Source organism: Podarcis vaucheri (genome assembly GCF_965113315.1).
Source record: "Podarcis vaucheri genome assembly, chromosome: 12".
Lineage (NCBI taxonomy): Eukaryota > Metazoa > Chordata > Lepidosauria > Squamata > Lacertidae > Podarcis > Podarcis vaucheri.
In genome coordinates, this window is record NC_138750.1 from 40,813,087 (window position 1) to 40,839,554 (window position 26,468).

The 26,468-nt window shown below is 40.0% G+C and overlaps 1 protein-coding gene across 1 annotated transcript in view; it reads left to right on the plus strand.

Moving 5' to 3' along the window:
* Positions 1 to 26,468, plus strand: part of MALRD1 (MAM and LDL receptor class A domain containing 1) — a 226,126-nt gene that overhangs the window by 160,283 nt on the left and 39,375 nt on the right. Inside the window, exons 35-37 of the mRNA XM_082193611.1 lie at positions 11,449 to 11,724; positions 19,496 to 19,621; positions 21,066 to 21,129. Of these exons, the coding sequence (XP_082049737.1) occupies positions 11,449 to 11,724; positions 19,496 to 19,621; positions 21,066 to 21,129 (466 nt within the window). The remainder of the gene's footprint in view (positions 1 to 11,448; positions 11,725 to 19,495; positions 19,622 to 21,065; positions 21,130 to 26,468) is intronic.

Here is a 26,468-nt window from a genome sequence, read left to right on the forward strand (position 1 = left end):
CCACCTCATGAGAAGAGAAGACTCCCTGGAAAAGACCCTGATGTTGGGAAAGATGGAGGGCACAAGGAGAAGGGGACGACAGAGAATGAGATGGTTGGATGGTGTTCTTGAAGCTACTAGCATGATTTTGATCAAACTGCGGGAGGCAGTGGAGGACAGAAGTGCCTGGCGTGCTCTGGTCCATGGGGTCACGAAGAGTCGGACACGACTAAACGACTAAACAACAACAACAAAAACCATGGACAAGCAGAAGTTGATCATGTGAGACAGGCTTTGATGGGTAGGAGAGAATGTATTAATTGCAATTTATCCCTCCAGGCACCTGCATGTGTGGGTTAAACAGAATTTTACGATTTTCCCCTTGGGCGCAAAATTTGAAAGCCTGGGAAGTAGGTTGCGAAGCCTAGTTTTGAGCAAGATCAGGTATGAAATAAGCTGTCTCTCCCTTTCTTACCATGCTTACCAAAGAATCAGGTAACAAATATAAAAATATAATTTACTTATAATCTTGCTTTTGTTTGACAGCAGTAAAAACTAAGCAGGCAAAATATGTAAATTGACAGTATAACCAGCTCCAGGCATCTGCCTGAGCTGGAGCAAGGACAGGGTATGCCTGTTCTCATGGCTGGTCACAGGAAGAGAGAGAGAGGAACAGGAAGTACTATTTGCTTCTTTCTGTCCAGGAGAGGAGGGGAAATGACATCACACAGAGCCCTCTCTACCACTTGTATTTCCATGGTCTGAGTATCTACCTATCAGCATTACAGCTCTGTGGTGTTACCGCTTCTTATGCTAACCAACAAGAATTTGCGTATCACCTGTCATGTTGCTCCTTATCCTGGAGTGTCGTTGTCCTCTGGATTTATATCTGATGAGGGCAGATCTGCATTTGAAGAGCCTGATCTGCTATTATTATGTCTAGTTTGGCCTCTTGAAGGTAGTTCACACTATAGAAAATTCATTCTTTTTTGTAGGGATATGATCACCCAGGTAAATGCCTTTATTTGAATGTAAATGAGGCAGCTGTGTGCAAATAGTCATTTGTTTAAATCTCCATGTTTAAGAAGACTATTTTGTGTGTGATTGGCAATAAGCAGATGGCAACTGTGGCACTTATGGCTAAGTGAAAAATGATAGCAGTGCTGGAAAATATGCTCATGAATAATATACCACTAGTTGCTCTGCTCTAATTATGACCTCCAATTGCAAAACACCTCTCTCTCTCCAGTGAGTTGTTTAACCCCATGTTTAAAACAATGCCTCTTTTGTCTGTGATGATAAAAACATATCTTGCGGGAAAGAAACCGCATACTGATATTAACTTGAAATATTTGTGATGCAGCACAACTTTTGCACTTGCGAAAAAAACAAATAATTGTTTTAATTTCTGCAGCATAGTTCACATGCATCACAATTGACTTTGTATTGCTATTTTCAACCATAACCTTGTGACCTTGGTTATTAACAATCACTTCCATGGATATGAAACTGAAAATACATGTTTCCAGTCAAAGTTGGGAACTGTTAAAATGCAATGATTTCAAGGGGAGTTATTTAAGAATAAACTTTTTAAACTCAACCCAGTCAGGGACTTTATGCCTCAGAAGGGTTGTTAATGAATCAGGTATATATATTTTAGATGATGATAGGTCAAATCTGACAGCCTTATAAATCCAAGGTTTACTGTGTGCATAACCTTTGCTCAAACTGCTTCAAAAATTGCACTATTTTGTCCTTGTTAGCCTGGCAGCAAAAACCAACTGATGCTGGTTTGGTTGACATTCACTCTAGTTGACATCAGTGGTATGGCGCCACAGTGAGAGATCAGTAAATCACCAACACGATGGTGTATTATGTTAGAAGACCTTTGAATTATGGATATGGCATTGCAGCTGTTTCTTGGTTTGGATCACTGCTCACAACTTCCAATGTGAAAACACCAGCATCATCAGAATACAAGTCTGAGAAACTCTGCCTAAGCTAGTAATAGCAAACATAAATATTTGTTTTGCAATGGTTTCAGCTACACAAGTAAATAATATTCGTAAATAATATTTGTAAATGTAAATATAAAGGTGACATTATATTTAAATAATGAAAATAATCTTAATAATAATAATAATAATAATAATAATAATAATAATATAGAACACCAGTGTCTGTAGATCCTTTGTGCTATGACCTTGACTCTGATATTTACTTGTTAATGTTATTGCTGTAACTAACTAAGCTGCCCTACTATGTTGAACTGGATAAAAATGCCCAATGAAGATTACTTTTTGGAGGTGAGTGAATTTAAATACTTTTAGGTTAAGGTTACCAGGTTTTTTCCAATGAATCCGGACACACTTTTCAACTTCAACTGATTTTGTTAGGAGACTGATTTGTAAATCTGGGGACTGTCCCTGGGAAATGGGGACATCTGGTAACCTTCTTTTAGGTCTTGTCTAAAATACAAGATGTTCCCTCCCTCCTCTTCTCTTCTCTTCTCTTCTCTTCTCTTCTCTTCTCTTCTCTTCTCTTCTCTTCCTTTTTTCTTTTTTTGAAAAAAAGAGCCTAGCACCTCTTCAAGCAGCTTGACTGTTCAGCTGCATTCCTAGGAGAGAATGCCCCGGGAAAGATATGATGTGTCGCTCCAGTGGCTCAGTTTTTTGAGGAAAATAATAGGTGCCTCCACTGACCACCCCTTAGACATTTTTAATCTTCTCTCCCCACCCACCCACAGTGCCTCCAAATATCCTTCTATTTTCACATGGGACAAAAGGTCCCACAAAAGTGAAGTGAGGTAGAGATTCTTGGCCCAGCTTTAGTTTGAGCTGTGATTTCATGAAAACGTACAGATAGGAAACAGGCATAGAGCATTCCCAGTTAATCAAGGCTTATTATGGAATTACATTCATTTAAAAAAAAAATAGGCAGGAACACTCTACAGCCAATTCTGCTCAATTAGAGGGGATGGACTGTCTCTCTCTGATGAAAAGCAACAGCTCCTTAACTTTTTGCCTTTTAGGTAAAGCACACTTTCTTCTCCCCTTTCCCCATATTTTTCTTCATATATTTGTATAAAAGCTTTGCATTTTAAAAATGGATTTGTGTGTGTGTTTTGCACACAGCACTTAGCTTTGTTCCACATTTTTTTCAACTCAAGATAAAGGAATAATATGAGAACTTGCTGTCTTACTTTTCTTGTAATGTTCTCTTCCCTTAAAGGATTGCTTTGTTGCTGCAGACTTTTTGTCTTTCTTTCTGCATTATTACTTCTCCAGCCTCACTTTAATTACTTTAGGTTTCCCAGGGCAACATGTTCTAAATGGAAGCAATCACAATTTAGCTGATTGGTAGCTCTAAGCAATAAAGCATTATCAACTTCTTAAGTTCACCAGAGGTTTTATTTTTTTTTTCTTAAACAGCAAGACCTCATTAGACTGGGGAATTTTGCTAGAATGCTGCGGGGGACCCCCCCCCCATTTTTTTTTAATGTTTGTGAGAAAGTATGATCTTGTGTCCTTCTAGTAAAATTCCAGAGTAACTTCAATATTTCATTCATTGTAAAACTGGGTGTTGTCATCTGCTGATGCTTCTGAATATCGTTCTCTTCAACATGAGTTTTGCCGTTACTGACCTACTGAGATGCTGTATATTTGAAATTGTGGTGCTGAGTCATGTTCAGCCTTAATGTATTTAGTTACTGTTCATAATAGGGAGCATTTCATAGTGTGGTTTCTATATGTTTTCTTTGCTGTTGTTGTCGTTTAGTCGTTTAGTCATGTCCAACTCCTCGTGACCCCATGGACCAGAGCACACCAGGCACTTCTGTCTTCCACTGCCTCCCGCAGTTTGGTCAAACTCATGCTGGTAGCTTCACGAACACTATCCAACCATCTCGTCCTCTGTCATCCCCTTCTCCTTGTGCCCTCCATCTTTCCCAACATCAGGGTCTTTTCCAGGGAGTCTTCTCTTCTCGTGAGGTGGCCAAAGTATTGGAGCCTCAGCTTCAGGATCTGTCCTTCCAGTGAGCACTCAGGGCTGATTTCCTTCAGAATGGAGAGGTTTGATCTTCTTGTAGTCCATGGGACTCTCAAGAGTCTCCTCTAGCACCATAATTCAAAAGCATCAATTCTTCAGCGATCAGCCTTCTTTATGCTCCAGCTTTCACTTCCATACGTCACTGCTGGGAAAACCATAGCTTTAACTATACGGACCTTTGTTGGCAAGATGATGTCTCTACTTTTTAAGATGCTGTCTAGGTTTGTCATTGCTTTTCTTACATTGTACTTTCTGGAATCTTGGAGTGCTCAGCTGCCTGTTATGTATTTGGAGGGTAGAGACACTGTTCAAAGTGGGTTTTTTGAACCTCTTGAGCTCCTGTAGTTTGCTATAGTGTCTCATAGGTGGGGTTTATTTCAGACATATTAGGTAGCAATAGAGGTCAATTGTATTTGAAAGGCTTGCTTGATCCTTGATCTTTCTTACTACTCCAACACAACAAAGCTAACAATAACAGGAAGAAGTAGAACAACGGATTGCAGTGTTCAATTCACATACCTGGGAATAGTCCTCTGGGCTTCTATTTCCTTTGATGGTTGGAGACAAAACATGACTGCACAATAGTAACAGCTCAGACTGCAGTTCTTATTTCAGTCCTTGACTGCCTAGCTTCAGTCCTAGTCCCTGGAGCTACTGCAATGCTGAATTGCAATATGTAACATCAGAGGGGAAATAAAATCCTCTGGGCAAATCATACAAACCTAATGCAATCAATAGTGAAATAAAATAAAACTTGATTTTGGAGATGATTTGGAAAATGAAAACTGGGCTAGAACTATATCTGTGTAAATTTAGCCATGGCCAGCTTTGTGTTTAGGGTGTTCTAGACAAAGTGCTCTCCAGCCGGCCTGTTCCTCCACTGACTAGATAAAGGAGTAAAATCAAGGGGGGAGGGAAATCACAGCCATACCTTATCATGTACTTTTAGTATTTTAACTAAGTACTAAACAGATTAAAACCACCTCAACTTTGTATGCATCTGGTTAGGTGCTTAGAAAAAATAAGATTTTTCCCAGGAGCTGAAAAGAGGAGAATGAAGGCACCTGCTTGATCTCAATAGGCAGCTAGTTCCAAAATGTAAGCGATGTCATGCTAAGCAATCAAGTTCTTACAAATACAGAACAGCTATTATATGGCACCTGTAGTAGTGCCAGTTCAAAGTGGCCAATCAAAGTGGTCTAGTGGGCATATATGCCACTCTAGGCCACTGTAGGAATTTAAAATGACATTTAGGCTTGTAAAAGTAAAGGTAAAGGGACCCCTGACCATTAGGTCCAGTCGTGGCCGACTCTGGGGTTGCGGTGCTCATCTCGCTTTACTGGCCGAGGGAGCTGGCATACAGCTTCCGGGTCATGTGGCCAGCATGACTAAGCCGCTTCTGGCGAACCAGAGCAGCACACGGAAACACTGTTTACCTTCCTGCCGGAGCGGTACCTATTTATCTACATGCACTTTGACGAGCTTTCAAGGTTGGCAGGAGCAGGGACCGAGCAACGGGAGCTCACCCCGTCACAGGGATTTGAACCACCGACCTTCTGATCGGCAAGCCCTAGGCTCTGTGGTTTAACCCACAGCACCACCTGCATCCCATTTAGGCTTGTACCATTGCCTAAATTGAAATGTTTTTTGTTTTACTTTTAAAGGAGAGCCCAAGGCAAGCCTCTTCAGGGAGCCCTGCCAGGGTGTTGGGATCCTGGCAGCTGGCCCAAGATGTCAAGTTCTGACTCTGACTCTGGCCCTGGAATTGAGTTCATGTTCTTCTTGCACTGCAACAGAATGAAAGCAAAAGGGAAATTCAGAGGGACTTGAATGGGAGCTGAGATTCTGCTTTCACAATTCTGCTTTTCACAATTGGACTATCAAAACTGGGTAGCCAGTTTACTTGCTTTCCTTTTTTGACTGCTCCATTCCCTGATCTCTTCTTTAAGTCTGCAAAATGAAGGAAAGATTGCATTGGCCACTCCTGTTAGTAACAGCTTCTACGTCTAGATTCAGGTATGGACATCTGCAGCCCCATTCTACCTCAAATGCTCTCAAGGACTGTTAGAGTTTGTTTGCTGAGGTGTGTTGCAATTTGTTACAACAGCAGCTTTGTTTCATAAATGCAATCTAGAGGGGGATTTCAGAAACATGAGCAAGAAGGACACTTTGAATTTGTCTGTGAGTCAGGAAGCCTATGCTGTCCCATCAAACTCTAATGTTTCCCGAGCAGATGGCCTCTGGGGTAGATTAGAACTAGATTACCTATTCCTTTATAGACCAAAAGCAAGACCTTGGGCACTCGCTCCCTGAATTATAGGCATCAGTAGCCTGTTTAATGCTTTGGTGAACACTCATGATAATTCACAACCCTGTCAGGAAGCCCATAAACATTGAAAGTTTGACTTTGTGAACATTGCAATGATCAGTCAAGTATGATACTTGTCCTTGTAGAGATCAGTTCTTTCCTGCAAATGAAGGTACACATGGAATGCTAACACTTTGACTGTTGCTTTGGGGTTTCAATACAGCTGGGAGTCTTCTTATGCTGGGAGCCTTAACTGGTATAATTTTGATTTATTCAGCATTGCAGAAGAGCACTGTTCTTTTTGTATCTGTTTAATTTGAGTATCTACAGTCTAAACAGGGATAGAAATTCAGGGTCTGGTGAATAATTGAAAATTCAGTATTTATTTCACAGGATTTTGCTGTTAATTGCAGTTCTGGATCTGCAGATTTCTCTTGATCAGAAAAAGCTCTTAAGAATAAATAGTGTGTCTAAATTCCCTTTTATGGGATGAAATCCTAAGCACACATATGGATGTAAATCCAATTGAACAGATTAGCTTGCAGTCAATAAGAAAATACTGCCCTGTTTGATTCCTCCAAATGTTTTTTTTTTTAAAAAAAACTGGATTTGCTTTTGCTTTGTTAGTCATTGCTTATCCATTTGTACTCCTGCATTGTCACACACTCTCTAGTTTTTTAATTGTGCTCAAGTAGTGCTAAATGCTGCCTCAAAAGTGCCTTCCCTCTTTGTTCAAGAGGATGAGAGGGCAATCATAAACACAAGAAGGTGGCATGAATTAAGCCATCATAAATTAAGTGGGGGCAAAATATGCCAGACCCACACTCTGTTCAGAAGTAAGGCTGCTGCTGGTTGAGCAGGTATAAGCCTGGGAGAAGGAAAGCAAACTTTTAAATAGTGTTTGAATTACACCACCCTTTTTGTCTGGTTCCCAGGTCACATGATCTTGCTGAACGGGTTTGGATGTACTGTAGTCTAAGACTCCTTCCCTCCTGCCACACCCACACCACACTGCTTTTCCAGGGCTTGCAGTGTATTAAGATCCGCATGGGTCCTGGCTGAGCTGATTTGGAGGAGATACACCAGTGTTTTTTTGGCTGCGAACTTAAGTTAGTGTAGCCCTGTTGAGCTGGAAACCTCCCGGCTCAGCTAATGATGTACCAGGTCTTCACTCACGCCAGCAGATTTGGCATTAGGACTACACCCTAGGTCTAGTAATTATTATATTGACTTAATGTACACCTTACTCTTCCCCCTTTTCTGATATTTGTGGGAAATAATTCAAATCCTGACCAAGGAAATTTGTCCCTATGCTGATATCAAACTTTTTCAACACTTGAAAGCACTTTATCAATGTTTATTATTTAATATTGAAATCAAGTCTTTAGGGCAGCTAGAAGAAAAGGGTATCTGAAAACAAACCACTTATTCAATCCTAAAGCTGCAATCCTAAACCCAGTGGGACTTACTACTACATAATCATGCACAGGATTTTCATAATTTAAGAGGGGATTATATTTTTTTTTGCATCATGCCTAGAAACCACCCCTACTGCTAGAAGACAGTATTGAGGAGCGACTGGGAAGTACTCTCTGCAGACAGAGATGTCTTGTTTAGCCATCAGTCAGTCAGCTGTTCTTAACCTGAAAGGTTGTGTCTAACAGGATGTAATTTCCAAGTGTTGCTAAGGCCCCGAGAGTCAGATCAGAGTTCAGTGGCGTGCCAGCCTAGTTCATGACTTCATTGCTTTGGCTACTAGTGAGGGCACAAATCATCTGGAAGACCTGCCAACTGCCTACCAAGGAGTTAGGCTTACTGTGATCAGCAACTGCTGGCAGTTCTAACTGCCCAAGTGAAATGATGCATTTAGTACTGTAACTTCCAAACCATCCATAATTCTTTGCTAAGAGAGAGGAAAACAATAACACACAAAATAGCTTCCTGTACTCCCCCACTCCCCGTACTCCCCATACTCCCCCACTAGTAGTAGCAACAAACTACTATAATGGTACAAAGCTGTGTGAAAATACTCTAGTCTCTGATGTGTTAGGAGCCTGTGCTCTTCTTTGGGGATCACAGAAACCATTGGCGTATATTAGCATATATTAGTATATTAGCATTGAACACAGCCACAAGATTTGTGTTGTATCTGTAGCTTTAAACACTTTAAGATTCAGATCTGTTTGTGTGTTATTTTGTGGTCTCATCACTTCATTTTTTGGTTTGGGTTCCAGGCTACTCTATATAATCTAAAACTCTGTGGCCCCCATTCACCATAATGGGGAATCCAAAAACAGCTATAATGTTTTCCTTGACCAAAATGGATGGAATAGTTGGGCGGGGTATAAATAAAAAAAAATATTATTTATTACATGGAAGCTCATTAAGACTGTATTAGACCTGCCAAATTGCAGATAAATAGGTCCAGAAGCTTTTAGTGGGAGAAATGATTCATTTCCCTCCATAATCCTTCATGAGTAGGGGAAAGCACAGGGGATGGGTGGGAGTCTTGTTCTTTCTCACCTTAAAACAATTAAGAAGTGGCCAAGTGATGTATATTCTTGCTTGTACATGTTTTAAAAGTTTGAACCATCACTCCAGCTTTCCCATTCCACCTGTTTTTTGTGCAATCCAGAAGGCTTCCTGTAATGTATTTTTTGTGATTTAATTGTTTTATCTTTTTGTAAACCACTTTGAGTTTTTTGTTTATATCAAGCAGTGCATAAATTTTATGAAATTAAATGAATAAATGTTGGCCTGTCTGGTTTGCCATAGTAGGAATTTTCTGAGTCAGCTCTCAAGCATTGTAGTTTCAGTTCTGCATTACAAGGTGCAACCTCCTGGTTCCCCCTCCATAAACCGTTTGTGTTAGAATTATTTCTGTTTATGTATCCTCTGTGTGGCCTCCTCTTCATGATGCTTTTCATCTCTAGTACATCTTACAACATGAGACTGTCTGGAATGCTGCCTGTAGAGTTCTGATTAGCAATTTATTTATTGTTAAAGTAGAGCAATGTTTGTTTGTGTGTTTTATAAAAAGCTGAAATGAAGCTTTTGGGGTTGTCATTTCTTTAAAAATCCTCCCCTGCTATTCTTTAACAAAAAAAGCAAAGCCCACAGAAAAGCTAGAGAAAGATAAAAATATATAGTAAAACACAGAACTATACAATATAAAAAAAGTCCAGAAACAAAGCAACAGAACGACACAAGGTTTTGTGAGCACCCTGACATTGCCCTTCAGGAAGGCAGCAAAAAATCCCAGTTCACCTCATTAGTTGGCCCACGCAGGGCCAATGCACACCCCTAACATGTTTTCTTGACAAAGGCCTTAAGAGCAGCATTTTTCTCTTAAATTCATTAGAAATTCACATTGTTTCGGTAAATATGGATACAGTTATCAGAGTTTGTTGGTTCTCATCAAAGCAGAAATTTGTGGTTTTTAAATATAATTTTGCTTTGTTGGTATATACACAGTGCACACTGGAGAAAGTTAACTATGCCAAAGTCCCACTGAAATTAATGGGATTTTGGAACTTCCTGTGCTTAGTTCACAGTGCATCATCAGCATGCTAAACTTTCCCTGGATGGTGTCCTCTGTGTTTTGGTTACAATGATCACTCCTCTATGGAACTATTGTGTCACAGAATGTCACAGAAAATGAGCCCTTGGGTTTTAGACTTTATGTGGTATAAATGCTAAGAGTGTCAGATAGGGCCCGGGGAAACCAAGGTTCAAATGCTCATCAGCCATGAAACTCTCTGAGCGATCTTGGCTCTCTCAGCTTGGCCAGCATCACGAGATTGTTGTGAGAATAAAATGGGATGGGCAAGAACTCGGTACATTGAGCTGAGGTGCTTGAGTAAAGGGTATGAAAATATAATAAATAGTATTGTAGCTCTTTTAATGGGGCACCATCACTCACACAAGAAGTTGCATCATTGTCCACTTTGAATGGCAAATTGGCAGTAGCATGCTCTACTTAATACCATTTTAGGATAGTGCAATTACAAAGAAGGGGTGAATGGGTATGTTTATTACCTGACATGTTGATACTTAAAAATATCCTGAAGGGGGAGAACCTCATTTATCTCACATAATGCACAGCAGTGTGTTATACTTCCGATTTTTTCTAAATTGAAACATTTCATTTAGACTATATATAAATGTTTATTACTGCCTTTCTGCTCCAGGAACCAAAGAATACCATAGCATATATCTGTGTTAGCTATGTCAATAGTAAGATTTAACTAATTCCATCCAAAGTTTGGTGCTAGAAGAAATACTGGATCATTAATGTTAATGAAACGTGCAAACAGTTAAAAAAAACCACAAGTCTTTATTGTTTAGCTTTGGACTGGATTTATGGAGATAAGAATTTGATCAACCATCAGATATTTCTTCCCTGAATCTCAGGACCACCACTTTTCATTCTTAACTATATTGGCCTCTCAATCCTAAACACATTTATTTTGATGTACTCCAATTGATTTCTTTCTCAAACCTCCTTCTAAATAAGCTTGCTTGAATCATAGCCTTGGTCCTTATGTATCCTGACCTCTGTTAAATTCTTCTTCCAAAGAGCAAGTTGTCAGAATGGCATAAATACTTAGGCCCTAATTCTGCCAAGGATTTAAACACTCTCATTATTCATGGTAAAGAGGATGACTCTTTTTCAGAAGTACAAAAAAGAAAAAAGAAAAAGGTTTGACTGCCTGTGATTATAAAGGAAATTAAGGTTACAACGCCAAAAAAACAACAACACTTACTTGGGAGTATGCCCTATTGAATTCAGTGGGATTTTCTTGTAAATATAAATGCATAGGCTTGTGTAGCAAGTTGCAGCAATCTTACCTTTTACTCAATATCTCCTATGTCAGAGGCATTATTCCAGAAGGAAGTGGTTAAAAAGCTGAAACTAATTCAAAGCATGCCTACTCAGTGAGAAATAACTTACTCCCATGTAAGTGTGGAGCCTAAGTTCACTCTGCAGATTTCTGAAAACAGTAGCTGATAGGGTAAGAAGGCTCCCTGAAAAGGTAAGGAGGCTCCCTAGCCCTGTAATTCAAGCAGGTCATGTGATAATTGAAATTATATTCCATATCCTTTCCCCCTAGGACCAATTGTACCACAACCTCAAACGTGTGGCAGTGAGAGATTCACATGCAGCTACGTAAAGCAGTGTGTGCCTCTTTCTGCAAAGTGCAATGGAGTGGAAGACTGCACTGATGGGACTGATGAAATGGCCTGCCCTACTGAGCAACCAACCACAGGCTCCCCAAGACATTGCAAGGAAGCGGAATTCCAGTGTGCTAACCAGTCGTGTATCCCATCACTCCTGAGATGCGATGGTGTGGCCGACTGTAGGTTCAATGAAGATGAAGCCAATTGTCGTAAGTTCGTTGTATACAAAAACTACAACCCGAAATCAATGTAAAATATTATGATTCTATGGGCAATGTTTGATTTATTTATTTTTACTTAACCCCCTGCCCACTGTTGTTGTTTAGTCGTGTCCAACTCTTCATGACCCCATGGACCAAAGCACACCTGTCTTCCACTGCCTCCCGCAGCTTGGTCAAACTCATGTTCCTAGTAGCTTCAAGAACCCTGTCCAACCATCCCATCCTCTGTCGTCCCCTTCTCCTTGTGCCCTCCATCTTTCCCAACATCAGGGTCTTTTCCAGGGAGTCTTCTCTTCTCATGAGGTGGCCAAAGTATTGGAGCCTCAGCTTCAGGATCTGTCCTTCCAGTGAGTGCTCAGGGCTGATTTCCTTAAGAATGGATAGGTTTGACCTTCTTGCAGTCCATGGGACCCTGCCAGCTAGTATAACATGATATTGAATGATATGTCACATGGACGAATAACAAAGATAAGTCCCAGGGGTCTTTAGAAATTCCCAGTGCACCCTACAGCAATCTTATCACATTTGAGGCAAATTATAATTTCTAATTTGCCTCAATTATTATTGAATCATCAGGGCTAGGAAAGTGATGCTTAAAGGTCTGACTTGGTCATAGTCTCTACTTGATACAGCAGAATAGGAATGGATCCAGCTACTACATATTCTAAACATTCGCAGCATCCATATAATAACAGATCAATCTTGTGCATATAAAGAGTCTACATTTCCCTGCCCTCTGATGTTATTAAGAAGTGGAATTGACTTTTAGGGGATGAAAAATTAAAGGCATGGCTCCATTATACCCTCCCATATAACAAATTTCTTCATTGAGTTTAAACCATTTGGGTTGAATACCTGTGATAAAGACATCTTTGTGTGCGCGTGTGTGCATTCTTGGACTGATGGAAGTTTCAAAATAGTTAAGATAATTTTATAAGAGATAAAAAACCAAAATAAGGTATGCAACTCAGTTACTGGCAAGACCTAGTAGAGGCGTATGTATGCCCACTGGGAGCCACTCAAAAGAGTTAATTTAATTTAAAATAGTGTTTATACAGTATATTTGGAATACTGGCACTGGAGGTAAGCCCATTTGCATGTATGGCAATTTTGGTGGTTCAAAAATGACGAGTAAAGAAAAGGAAAGATGACCTCACTCCAGAGTTCTGTATATATACAAATGGGTGCATAAATCTACTTGTATGAGCGGACTTGCTCATTTACTTCAGGGGAGGGAGCAGCTATTTTTCTGAATCCCTTTGTGCTGCCTCTCATGGAAGCGAATGAGATAGCACTTACAGATAGAACTTATTTCTGCTCATGCTTCTGCAAGAGAGCACAAATAAGAAAATCTCATCATATTAATAGATCTGGGTTACAATTCTAAACTCAGTTTTCTAGGAGTAAGCCTTGTTAAATTCAATGGGACTTAATTGTGTGTAAATTTATATAGAGATTACACTGTTAGGCAGCAATCCTGTGCACACTTACCTGGGAAAAAGTCCTATTAAAAATATAAAAAAGTATGCTGTAATCTACTGAAAAGCAATATACCATGTTCTATTTATTTTTAGTATTAACGTGCTACACATTTGTATTAAATGTTTGCGACTGTCATGACGGCTGGCAGACATATAACACTGCTACATGTGTGTGTTTTACGTTATCTCTCCTGAACTAGCAAGCCATGTGGCTCCTATCATTTAATGCATATTGTTTCCCTTCCTGTTATAAATTTCTGATCTGTACCGCAAGCCACCTAGATCCTTTTCTGAGTTTTGAGCCCCAGTTTTTATTGAGTGAAAATTCCTTTCCCAGACCAGGCTGGGGTGGTAGAGTTGAATATGTTCTGCAGAGATAAAACTTAAATCCAGAATGAAAAGGGAGGCAATCAGAAAATCTTTCACTCAGATCTTTGTAAACCCTCATCTCCACTACTACTGCCACCACAAAATTCTTGCCATGTGTGATTTAAAGATTTGTGTAGACAGGAGGATTCCAGCAGTGCTGACAGAAGAGGATAGTAGGGTATATATGTTAATGTTGCATTATAACGATTAATATGGTGGGCTTTATTTCCTGCTCTGTCTTCCAGAAGCATGAAATTGCTGCTTATGCTTACAAATGTTGTACTTAGCCAGTCCTTCCACCATCCCAAATTCTTACAAAGAGGATATAATCTCACTTATTTATTTTATTTTTTAAAACTGCATGATTTAAAACAGAGAAGGAATAAAAATTGAATTAATGGTAGGTAGGTATACATTGCTCATTTGCCCAAGTAGAGTGTGGCTTCACTGCTGACAGCAATGACTGAAAAATGATTTTCCTGCCCTTAATAGGATCTGGGTTGTATCCCTATAAACCTTGAAAGACAGACAAAGTGTTAATGAATTTTATTTTATTTTTAAAGGGCTGAGTCTGTTTTCCCCTACCTCCATCCCCTGTGGTGGAAACAAGTATAGTTGCACCCACAAAAACTTCATTAGCATTCAGGATCCACCATAAATGTCATATTAGCTTCATGAAACATTAATAGGATGGTGTTAATTATCCCTCACAAAAGTCACTTTTAAGTATCAGAGAACCTGGACTGCATGCAATATTCATTAACTGCAAAGCAAGAAATGCAACTTAAGTATAAACATTAAAACAGCCAGAGAATTCTAGAGTTACAGTTAAGTCCTTGCCAATATCTTAACTATATGCAGAGAATAAAAGCTGCTCAGACCTCATTCCTGAGCAGTCCCTCGTTCTGAATAGTCACATATGGCAGACTCAAATGCCTAACCCTTACCAACAGTTGACATAAAGGAGGATGTTTCTGCACACAGAATAACTGTATCAGGTGATAGATTGCTGAGAAACTTGTAGCGATTTGGATCTGTCTGTGACAAACTTTCCTTGAGTATCCATAAAAACAACGAAAACAGCCAAAGTCTCTTTCTAGGTTTGAGCATTCCTGTAAATACTTAGGGTAAAACTGTACACAGTTCCCTACAGGATTGTCTTTGTGGTTACTGGGGCCATCTGGTTATTTCAGAAACCTACCCCTACATAAATGTTTGGTGTCCTTAGAAGGGTGTTGGTTCCATCGCTGAGTGCTGCCTAGCTGATGTCAGGGCCTTCTCAGTACTGGTCCCCCATTTACAGAATGCACTTCCTGGTGAGGTGCATCTTCTCCCCTCGTTATTTTTTTAGTATAATGTTTTATTAATTTGTAGTAAAGTAACATCAATCAAGTCCAACAAAACAGGTAGAGTGTTACATGTCTATATCAATTGCACGTGAAAAGAAAAGTTGAGCGGGGACATAGTAAAATAACTAAATTATTAAGTGCATTGTGAAGTCTTCAGCTGTCTGTTACATAATCTCTCCTTAAGCATGAGTGGCTGGATGTCTTACATTAACATCATTTCTATTTACATAGTTGATATACGGAGTCCATAACTTATCAAAATGACCGTGTTTAGTTTGACTTCTTACAACCCTTCTGTGTTGCATTAGTGCTTGGAAAGAGCCAAACCCCAAACTTTCCCTTGCCATCCCTTCAGAGTTTGTCTCCTTTGTTATTAACATTTAGGTGGAATTTTAAAATATTCCTGTACAGTGGTACCTCGGGTTACATATGCTTCAAGGCTTCAAGTTACATACACTTCAGGTTACAGACTCCGCTAACTCAGAATAGTGCTTCAGGTTAAGAACTTTGCTTCAGGATGAGAACAGAAATTGTGCTACGGTGGCGTGGCGGCAGCAGGAGGCCCCATTAGCTAAAGTGGTGCTTCAGGTTAAGAACAGTTTCAGGTTAAGTATGGACTTCCGGAATGAATTAAGTACTTAACCTGAGGTACCACTGTATCTGGTTGCTGAAATATATTGCTTGTAATTGTGATACTATTTGATCTTTATTCTTATAATTAAATGCTGAAATAATTTTCATTTTTTTGTTGTGTGCATTATGCTTTTCATTCTCACCATACTTCCATTTTACACACACACTACAAGAATGTTTTGCTTGTTTGGATAGTGTTTAGTGATCATGGATGAGGAACTGATTCTTTTAGGAGCATACTTACTTTTAAAGAAGCATAATGTTTAATATTTTAAATGCTATAGTATTATTCTAAAAATTGTCTCATATGCAGAATCAATATGGATTAAAGATCTTAATCACGGCTAAATAAAGGATTCTTTATGGAGATTACACAAAGTGAAAAGGGGGAATCATAAATGTAAACAACAATAAAAATACAATAAAAATATTTAAGAACAATTATGAACAATTAAAGCTGTCACATACTCTCAGTTAATAATTCCATAATTCCCCTCTGGAAGTTCACCAATTAAGGCAGTCAAAATCATTGGCAAAAATGTGTCCCACAGTGGGTTTGCACCACTGTTTTTTCTTGCTTCAAAATGATTTTTGAATACTTCTGAAATCGTACCTCAGCACTAATGAATCTGATCAGTTCATATTAACCAAACTAACTAACTAAAAATCAAGTAGTCCTCATAAATTGAGCTAATTGAACTAATCCTACTCAAAGGTGAACTCTCCAAACTAATCAAAGTCAAAATAATTAATTCATTAAATCCTATTGTATGCTGCTAAAATGCTGAGTTCAGTCAAGCTAAAGGATATTTGATTTACCTCTGTGTGGGATCTGTCTGAAACTCTGAGATGTGACATTATGGGGTGATACAAGTTGTGATCACATGGTTCAAAGATTATGTAGTCACAAAGTTCATGTTCAGTAATTATCTGCTGTAATGACCGCTCCCTGCTTAAAATGAGGGGCGCCCTTTGCGTGGACGCATGCAGCCCCTAGATCTGGAGCGGCTCCAACAGCATAGGCTTGGCTTTGCCTTCCCTCAGGTGGGATACCTGGAGGTCTCCACCTACCTCAGTCAGTTGCCCAATCCCACCTGGGGGAAGCGTTGCCAAGGAGACCAGGCCAGGTAGGGGAGGGATTACCTGCCCACACAATAGAGGGAGGATCTTACCTGGGAATCCTCACTTGGCTGCAGAGCCAAGTGAATTCAGATTGCTAGATCTGGCAAATGGGACATACGATCTGCTATTTTGAATAGTTTTTTTTTCTGCTCTGTGTTCAAAATTTGAATCACATGAAATGCCTTGAGATACCTGTCTCTAATGTGGCTCTCAGTGTCATTTGGTGAATTTACGGTGATTTCACTGTAGTTATTGCTACTGATTCTTGAATTAACACATTTGCCCTCAACCACCCAGCCGTTCATAGTTGGCCGGTACTTGCCTATAGTAATGTTGTTGCATTCGTATGTAATAATACGATTAAAGAGATTGTATTGTTGCTGAAGTGAGCATACGCCATTGTTATTTGCTGATGCAGCTACTTTCAGAATTTGTTAGTAATGCCCTGGCTTTGAATGGATAAATGATATCAGACCTTTGTAGCTGTGCATACATTTGTCATTTCCTTGGTTTTTAAAAAATCATCATCCCATTCTGAGACCAATTCTCCTGAATGTGAAATTAGTCAACCAACAATGCCATTGGGATGGGAAGAAATCTGTCCATAGTCTCTTAAACAATGATACTGGAAAATAATAATCTCAGACAATACTACAGAACATTTCATTAGTTATAGTAGCTCTAATGACAGAACGCTGTTAGTTTCTGGAAGACTAAGCACAGGCATTCGGGTCACATCCTGTTGATCAGTGATCCCATCATGAATTAGTTTGAGGCTTAAACATTTCCTCCAAGATTATCCCTTTAGAGTTCTTTGACGTTAGATGATCTTAGAGATTATAGTGGAATGCTGCAGCATGGCAGTATACAGCTTTAGAAAAAACAGGATAGATTTGATATTTTTATGCTTGCAAGCACAGTGTGTTTTAATTTTTGCAGCACAAAATAGAACATTTTAGAATATTTGGTGATTTATTTGTGCTAGGATAAATACTTGCATGGAGACCATGTGTAATTATTTTCATCTAGCTGCATAGTTTCAATATTAAGTTAAATAAAAGTCATCTCTGGCATACAGCATACACATCTCTGGTCCTGAAATGCAAGTTATATTCTTGTTCCTTTTCAGAACAGTGTGATTAATTTTGTATATTGAAAAAGCAAAGCATACAGTACATACAAAATAAAACAGACAGATCTCTTGCCAGTCACCATTGAGGTTTCAGGGCCTACCAAGTACCATAGAACCACAAGCTAGAGCCATGAGAGTGGGGGGAGAGAAAGCACCAGTGGGTTGTAGTGGTTAGAGTGTTGGACTAGGGCCTGGGAGACCAGGGTCTGAACCCCTACTTGGCCATGAAGGTCACTGAGTGACTTTGAGCCAGTCACTGTCTCTCAGCCCAAACCTACATCACAGGGTGTACAAATGTATATTTGCAGTGGTACCTCGGGTTACATACGCTTCAGGTTACATGCGCTTCAGGTTACAGACTCCGCTAACCCAGAAGTATTACCTCGGGTTAAGAACTTTGCTTCAGGATGAGAACAGAAATTGTGCTCCAGTGGCGCAGCGGCAGCAGGAGGCCCCATTAGCTAAAGTGGTGCTTCAGGTTAAGAACAGTTTCAGGTTAAGTATGGACCTCTGGAACGAATTAAGTACTTAACCCAAGGTACCACTGTATTGCTTTGTGGATGAAACATCAAGCAACAATTTGCATATGTGAAACAACCATCAGATTTTAAATTTAATTTAATTTATTAATTTTGTTAGTCGCTTTATCTTGCCCAAGGCAACGCAAAGATCCAAACGTTTTAAAAACAAAAAACCAAGGGGAAAAAGAAATACACTAAAAACATCTCGCCCACTTCTAAAAGGCCCAAGATAGTTAAAGGCCAATGGCCTAGATATGGAGGAAAGTTTTTCCTGGCAACTAAAGATATATAACGCTGGAACCAGCCAGCCTCCCTGGGGAGAGCATTCCACAAACAGGGAGCCACCACACATGCCATACAATATGCAGAGATGTTTCAAACCATGTCATACTTTTCAATGGAGTCAGTTCAGACAGTCCACTGAGTCATCAACTGCTGAGCAGTCAAACTGTGTACATTCATTGTACAGAATGGCCTTAAGGGATAGTATTTGAAGCATCTCCACTGGAAAGATAAACACTTCTGGAGCATCTGTTGAGAATTCATGTACACACAGTCACATGACACATATTTTGAGAGTGCTGCGCATATGTCACATGCACTGTCAAATGTATTATTTATCTATTATTCTTGTAATAATACACAAACACACCCACACATACTGATAATTTATATACTTTCCATTGGGGGGGAGGAAACCCAAGGTGTTTCACATATAAATAAAATAACACAGTATCACCAGCTCAATAAAACAAAATTCAAAAATCAATCACAGTAAACTGGAAATGCTGAGAACCAGTATTAAAGACAGGGAAGTGCCTGGCTAAACAGGTACATTTTCAGTTGTCGTCAGAAATATTCCATAGACAGAGCATGCCTGGATCTCCACGGGGAAATTAGAGAACACAATGGAGCATAGGAATGAAATTAAACTCCTGCACATACTCAGAACCAAGCAGTTTAGAACTTTATAGATTAAAACTAACAATTTGGATTTAAAGGGGCTGCCACAAAGATGACTAGGAACCAGAACAGACCCTATAACATTTCTGTAAGGTTAAAGTGAATAACCAGCTATTTGTCTTGTTGCCATGTTGTATCACTAAATAACAAGGCTCTCTAACCATCTTGTTTGTTTCTCCTTTCATTTAGCTATTAAAGATTGCTTCAATGGGTCCTTGTTGTGTCCATCGACTAATAGCTGTATTCCATTTTCTCGGCGATGTGATGGCATTGTAGATTGCATTGATTTTGCTCCTGATGAGTCTAGCTGTTCAGGTAGTCTGCCAATTTTTTAGTCAAAATTTCATTCACAACAAACAGGGTTTTTCTTTAGCCTACAGAAAACCACTCACATGAGTGGTTGATGAAGCGGGCTGCGTTCCCATGCATGGTGGAGTCCACCACCTCAGAGTCACTGATGTGGAAAATCATGAAGGGTTCACTGCAATGAAATGTTTTTGAATTTATCTTGGAGAACGCTTATGTGCATTTTGGGTGTGTAACTGTGTTTAGACATATTTGGGAGAGAAAATACATGCTGTACCAAAACAAAACACATTAAAGGCAGTGAAATTGTCTGAGATTAGAGTTGCCATGTTGCAACTCATAAACTCCCCTGTACCACAAAGCAGCTATGGCTTCTCTCTCCCATGTTTTCCAGTGCCTTTTTTCTCTCCATCTCCTTTGTTTGCTGTAGCAAGCTACATAGTAGGTACAAGAAAAACAAGGAAGGAGGAGTGATTAAAGAAAGAGGGATATATTTTTAAGCCTGTAGCTTCTTTAATCTACCAGTTCAGTGCTAGAGTCAAAGTATGGGAGAGTCTTTGGTTTGCAAGGTGACAACCCTAATGAGTAATGTTAAATGGGCATAGATATTTGAAACTTAAAATAGAAAACAGGGTCAGCATCAGAGGTCAGCATCACTGGGCACCTGGCAAGGCCTATTCTGCACCTACTTGGCCTTGTTGCTGTTCCTCTTGCCAGTGCCACCTATTCATCATTTCTCACTGGCGCAGAAAGAGAGCAGCAGCAAACCATGGTAGCGAGCAGGAGAAACTGCCACTGCCACTGCTGGCTCACTCGCTTCCCATTTCTTCATGGACCATTGTGTGTATTGGGTCCAGAAGCAGAAATAAGCACTTGCAGGAAGGGCAAGGGGGTGGGGGGAGTTCCACTGAGGGACTTTTGCTCAAGGACCTCTCAAAACCCAGAGCTAGCACCGATAGAAAAGTAGGATTTGCCTCAGTAAACCAGTCAATATCACCTTCTACATTGTATAGTAGAGTTCTGTGTCTAAAACTGAATAGGCTTCTTATGGTAACATAGAAATATTAGGTGTGATCCAGCCATTTAGTACTGTTGAAGTCAGCTGGACCATTCCCTTTATAAATGAAGAAAGGCATGTGTTTAATTGTCCCATTGAAATAAATGGGGCTTGACTTTGACAATACAGCACATTTAGTACTACTGTATGTATGTATTGAAATATATAAGCTAAGTTGCATAGGCAAAACAGAGTGTGGTTGTGGATTTGGGGTGTGTGTGGATTTTTTTTTAAAGTATAAAATATAAAATTACCTCAGGCAGTTATGGAATATTATCCTTTAGATGGCAAATCTTCCAATTGTATATTGTCTAATGAATATGTCCAACGTTTACATATGTCAATAACTCTTGTCATACTTAAATAATTTTTGTAACTTATTTTCTCACCCTCCAGATTGTCCAGAGGCATATTGCAAAAATGGAGGAACATGCAGTAAGGAACCTGTTCCCATCTGCCAGTAAGTTTTGCTTCTGTTTTCTTTTTCAGTACATTTATTTCAAGGTCGATGGGATTGGCCAGCCATCCCTCTCCTTGCTGATGAAATTATGTCCAATGTTCCAAGGCTCTGTTTTCCTTCCTTCAGAACAATATTCATGCTGTCATACTGCCTTAGTCCTAGGCAGTTATGAAAAGGATGTTATGGTACAGTATGTTTGGGGGGAAAGTAAGAGGCAGGCAGAAGTGGTGCCAAAGGAGGCACAACACTTCTGGGGTCAGTAGTTTCCTTGTCCAGGGCTCAAAAAAAACCTCCAGGCCCTAAGGGATTTATTTTACTTCTTTCAGAGAGAATAGACCCAGTGTTCTGCAGCTGTGAAAAAGATGGATTCCATGCTAGGGATCATTAAGAAAGGAACTGAAAATAAAGCTGTCAATATCATAATGCCATTTTACAAATCTATGGTGTGACTGCATGTGGGATACTGTTTGCATTTCCTGTTGCTTCACCTCAAAAAGGATTCTGTAGAGCTGGAAAATGGTCAGAAAGGGCAGGCAAAATAATCAAGGGGATGGAGCAAAGCCCTGTACAGAAAGGCTGCAACTTTGGGGGCTTCTTAGTTCAGAGAACAGGCAAGTAGAAGGAGACATATTAGAGGTATATAAAATTATGCCTGGGTATGGACAAAGGACGCGGGTGGCGCTGTGGGTTAAACCACAGAGCCTAGGACTTCCCGATCAGAAGGTCGGCAGTTTGAATCCCTGCGACGGGGTGAGCTCCCATTGCTCAGTCCCTGCTCCTTCCAACCTAGCAGTTCGAAAGCATGTCAAAGTGCAAGTAAACGGGAAGGTAAACGGCATTTCCGTGCGCTGCTCTTGTTTGCCAGAAGCGGCTTAGTCATGCTGGCCACATGACCTGGAAGCTGTACGCCAGCTCCCTTGGCCAATAAAGCAAGATGAGCGCTGCAACCCCAGAGTCAGTCACGACTAGACCTAATGGTCAGGGGTCCCTTTACCTTTACCTATGGACAAAGTAGATAGAGAAAAGCCCCCCTTTCTTTAGGAGGCAGTATGCCTCTGAATTCCAGTTCACAGAATTATAGAATTGTAGTATTGGAAGGGACCCAACATGTAGTCCCCCACCCAATTTGAAACCATACTGGAACCTGCTTATCTTTGCAAATGTGCTTGCAGTTTTATTGCTGCACCATTGGGAACCATAAGAGGGGGAAATGCTCTTGTGCTCTGGTCCTGCTTTCAGGCTTCCCATAGATGTCTACTTGGTCACCATGAGAACAAGATGCTGGACTAGGAGGGACGTTCAGCCTGATCCAGCAGGAACTTCTTATTTTCGTAGACAAGTAGCAAAAAGCCTGATCCCTTTTCCCAGCCATGTTTTTGGCCTCGGATGAGTCATAGGACAGAGCATTCTCACCCTGATTTTAACAAGTGGGCAGGCTGATATGGGAAGAGGTGATCTCTTGGGACCTACTGTTTGCCATTCAAATCAAGAAGCAGAAATGATCAAGTGCAGGATCATTATACTAGTACTATGTTACATGTCAAAGTGTGGAACTGGTGCAGCAAAATGCTGCACTGGTGCAGAGATTTGACACAAGGCAACAGTGTTGGTGCAAGTGCAAGTCAGATATGGCAGAGATGAGAGAAATGAAATGTCACCTTTGCCTCCATATGTTGTTGAATTCTAACTCTCACAAGCCTCAGGGATGATGGGAGTTGTAGTCTGAAGGGCCCACATCCTTGTTCTAAACAGATAGTATGCTATAGTACAAAATGTATGTGAGCAAATATTTTCAGTGATCTGTTGTGTAGAAAAAAGTTCTAATTAATATTAATGCCACATGTTTAAATGGTAGGAACTTTTGTTTAGAAAATATTTGAAGAACAAATGGGAAATGATTTAACTGAAGGATTAAAATGGTACTTTGTCTTCATGTTACTCATCAGAAATTCAAATTGCCTTGATTTAATGAGTCCACCCTGTTTGAGTTTCAAGTTAGGGAATTAAGAGCAGATGGAAGATCTGGAAAGGCAGCCGGTACTTATGTGTGACTTTTTGAGGGTGGTGCATAATTATAAACGTTTTATGAAGGCAACCATGTGAGGATCCGTAATACTTTTCCTTTTCTCCTGCTACCACTTCCAAAATTAGGCCAGCATGAATGCCATTCAAAGTTGAATTTTCTTGGCTTGATTACAAACTTGAATGAGGTTAAAATGTCAATTCACAAGAATACATGAGGAGAAAGCCAGCACAAATATTGATGGGAAATGTGTTTCTAACTTCAGTGCCAGATATTTTGTGCAGAAGTAGATCTATAATTTAGTATTTCTTATTGCTTTTTATATTCAGAAACTCTACATGGATGCAAGATGTTTATTTACTATTTAGGTATTCATCAGTTTCTACGGTTGTGTCTCACCTGAAATCCTAATACCACACTTAATATTATAACCGTATTTACAGGAAAAAGTGTCTGGTACAGACAGCAGCTATTTTGCATGGGTGTTCCATTCCTGGCCCCCAAACACATCTGTGGATCATGCATAAGCCGTTATGCTGTGTTACACCCCTGCCACCATTTTGCCATGTTCCGCCCTCATTCCTCCCTTTTCCAGGTCCAAAAGGACACGCGTGTTGGCAGTTGCACGTCAGTTCGACATGCCTAAAATGGTTGCCGCCTGTGTAGGTACCACTGTGGCAGGAAGGTAAACGGCGTTTCTGTGTGCTCTGGCTTCCGTCACGGTGTTCCGTTGCACCAGAAGCGTTTTCGTATGCTGGCCACATCACCGGGAAAGCTGTATGTGGACAAATGCCAGCTCCCTCGACCTGAAAGCGAGATGAGTGCTACAACCCCATAGTCGCCTTTGACTGGACTTAACCATCCAGGGGTCTTACCTATATATAAGTAAATTATAAGGAAAAATGTAAACTGTTCCTACTCAATATTTTCCTTTAATCTTGTTTTAATAAATAATTTCCCTGTATTTTTAAATCTTTTAAAAGAATGTCTCCCTACAACTTTTAGGTTATTGGAAAAAAATCAGTTGAGCATTTGTTTAAATTAAATTACCTTTGTTGCTGATGATGCAGAGTGATTTCCCCCCAATACTCCATGGGCCATTGAGCCATGCTGGGGAGCATGTTGCCTCACCACTCCTGGAAATGGGAGGGGGGCATCCAAGGGACATAAGGACCTCAGTCTAACCTACTTCACAGGGTCATTGTGGGTGGGGAAACAAAATTTCCTTTTACACTTTGAGGCCTTTGGAGTTTGGAGGATAGAAGTGGGATGGATGGACTGAGAAAAATAGATACTTTCACAAACGACCCTGCACAGACAAATACCCAACACAGATTATACACCTCTAGGAATTAAATAATGTGAGAAGCGGTGCTTGCAGAACTATGTACCTGTCACCTTGGTTAATTTGTTAATCCCAGTGAAATCAGTAGGATGTACTTCTAATAATGTCTTCAGTATCAGGGCATTAGACTGTGATACAATAAAATCGCACTCAGTTGTAGATATGTGCCATAACTTTTAACAGGTGGGATGAGACACCCCTGATGTTAAATATCAGTGCCATTTATTTTATGGGGCACTAAAGTAGGGTGAATACTAAGCAGCAACTACCCGTGAAATACATTTTTAGCAGTCATTCCATATAATCACAATTTTCAAAAATGCACAGAAGGTTCATTGAATGAATGCAAATAATGATTAAACTTTGAGAAGGCAGCAGTCTTCTCTCAGACCTATGACTAACAGAAAAGCAGGCTACATTTCTTGAGTAAATTTTGAGCTTTGAACGTATTTACTCAAATCTGCTTATTTGAGTGGATTTTTAAAGAAAATTTAATTGGTAGTGGAAAAAGTCAATAACGGTTTCTAAAACGTGATCCTTCTCATGAATACTCCTGCCATTAGAGCTTTGAAGTTTCAAATTGGGTTGCTTCATCCTCCTATCGTATTTATTTATGTTCCCATTCCTAGCTCACCCCATTCCTAGGTCTTAGAGGCTGTTTGCAAATGCGAAATATGTTTCTCAACATCTAGTGTCCTAAGGTAAAGAGTGTAACAATTCATTCAAAATAATCCAACTCCATTTTCTTCCTAAACTCCATCTTTTTCTGAGCCAACAACAATTCAAGGTCATGTTTTTCTGTAACTTTAGAAAAGAGGAAATAGCTTTGTGTTGAATAGTGCCGTAGGAGCGGGACTGTTATTGCTTTGAAGATCTCTCAGATGACCGCTCTCTTCGGGGTGGCATTTTTTCTGGAAGGCCAGTGACCAGATTTAGCCTATCAGTCATCCCAGAGCCAGCACTGTGACCCAGATAGTTACCACCTTCCAGCACGGTTGATAGCTGGGTCATTTCCTCTCTACAAAGAAGTACAAAAGTTTTTTTCTGAAGTAGTTTCAAAGTCAAGCCCAGCCACTGATGAAAGCGATATGCATCTTTTCTTAAAGGATTTTTGAAGCTGGGAGAGGCGTTCACCCCTGCTCAGAGAGTAACCATAGCAGCACGTTCTAAATATTTCCTTAGGCGCTCTTACTTGTATTTTATCAGCCCTGTCGGATTATGCGGTATCAGAGCCGGAGATATTTTTAGCATCTGATCCAAATAATTGAATTCTTAATGCAAAAGTAGTGCAAGCCTGTTCGACAAGGAAAGGAAATCATTAGAGAACAGGGAAAGTGAGAGTGATTCGAAAGCCTTGGAAGATGACTGAGGGAGAATTCATCTTGCAGGGCTGAGGTTTGCAAATCCCTTTACAGGACTCTGGGGTAGGCTGCATCAGTACTTGGGATGCTGAAAGCACACTGCGGGCTGTCTGATAAATGCCCAGCATTTTCGCTTGGATTCCCACAATTTTAAGTTGTATCCAATCAGGCAAGAACACAGGCCTGTTTATAAGGCAGGATGCTTCTCCTGAAAGAAGGCAGATGACTGCAAACAGTGAGGAGAACCAGGATGAGGGCCTTTACATCCAAAGTGGTCATTAGATCTTGCAAAAGTTCTTCTCCCATGATGATTTACATCCTCTCTCAATACAATTAAGGTTTGGGTCAATGAGGCTTAGGAAGAAAATAGATCTTCACAGGGCACAGATTGCTCTTAGGAGTATTGGCTTTATTGCAAAGCTTAACCAACGTTCTAGGAAAAATTGTTTTCTTTGAAAGAAAAATTACAGAAGATGCGGAAGGAGAAGGCTGGTTGATTATTCAATATTATTTCTTCTGTGCAATTACAGGAGATTGTGGAAGAAGGTTTTTTAAAAATACTCGGAATCATGCAATGGGGGTAAAAAAGTCAATGATATTTTTCATTTTG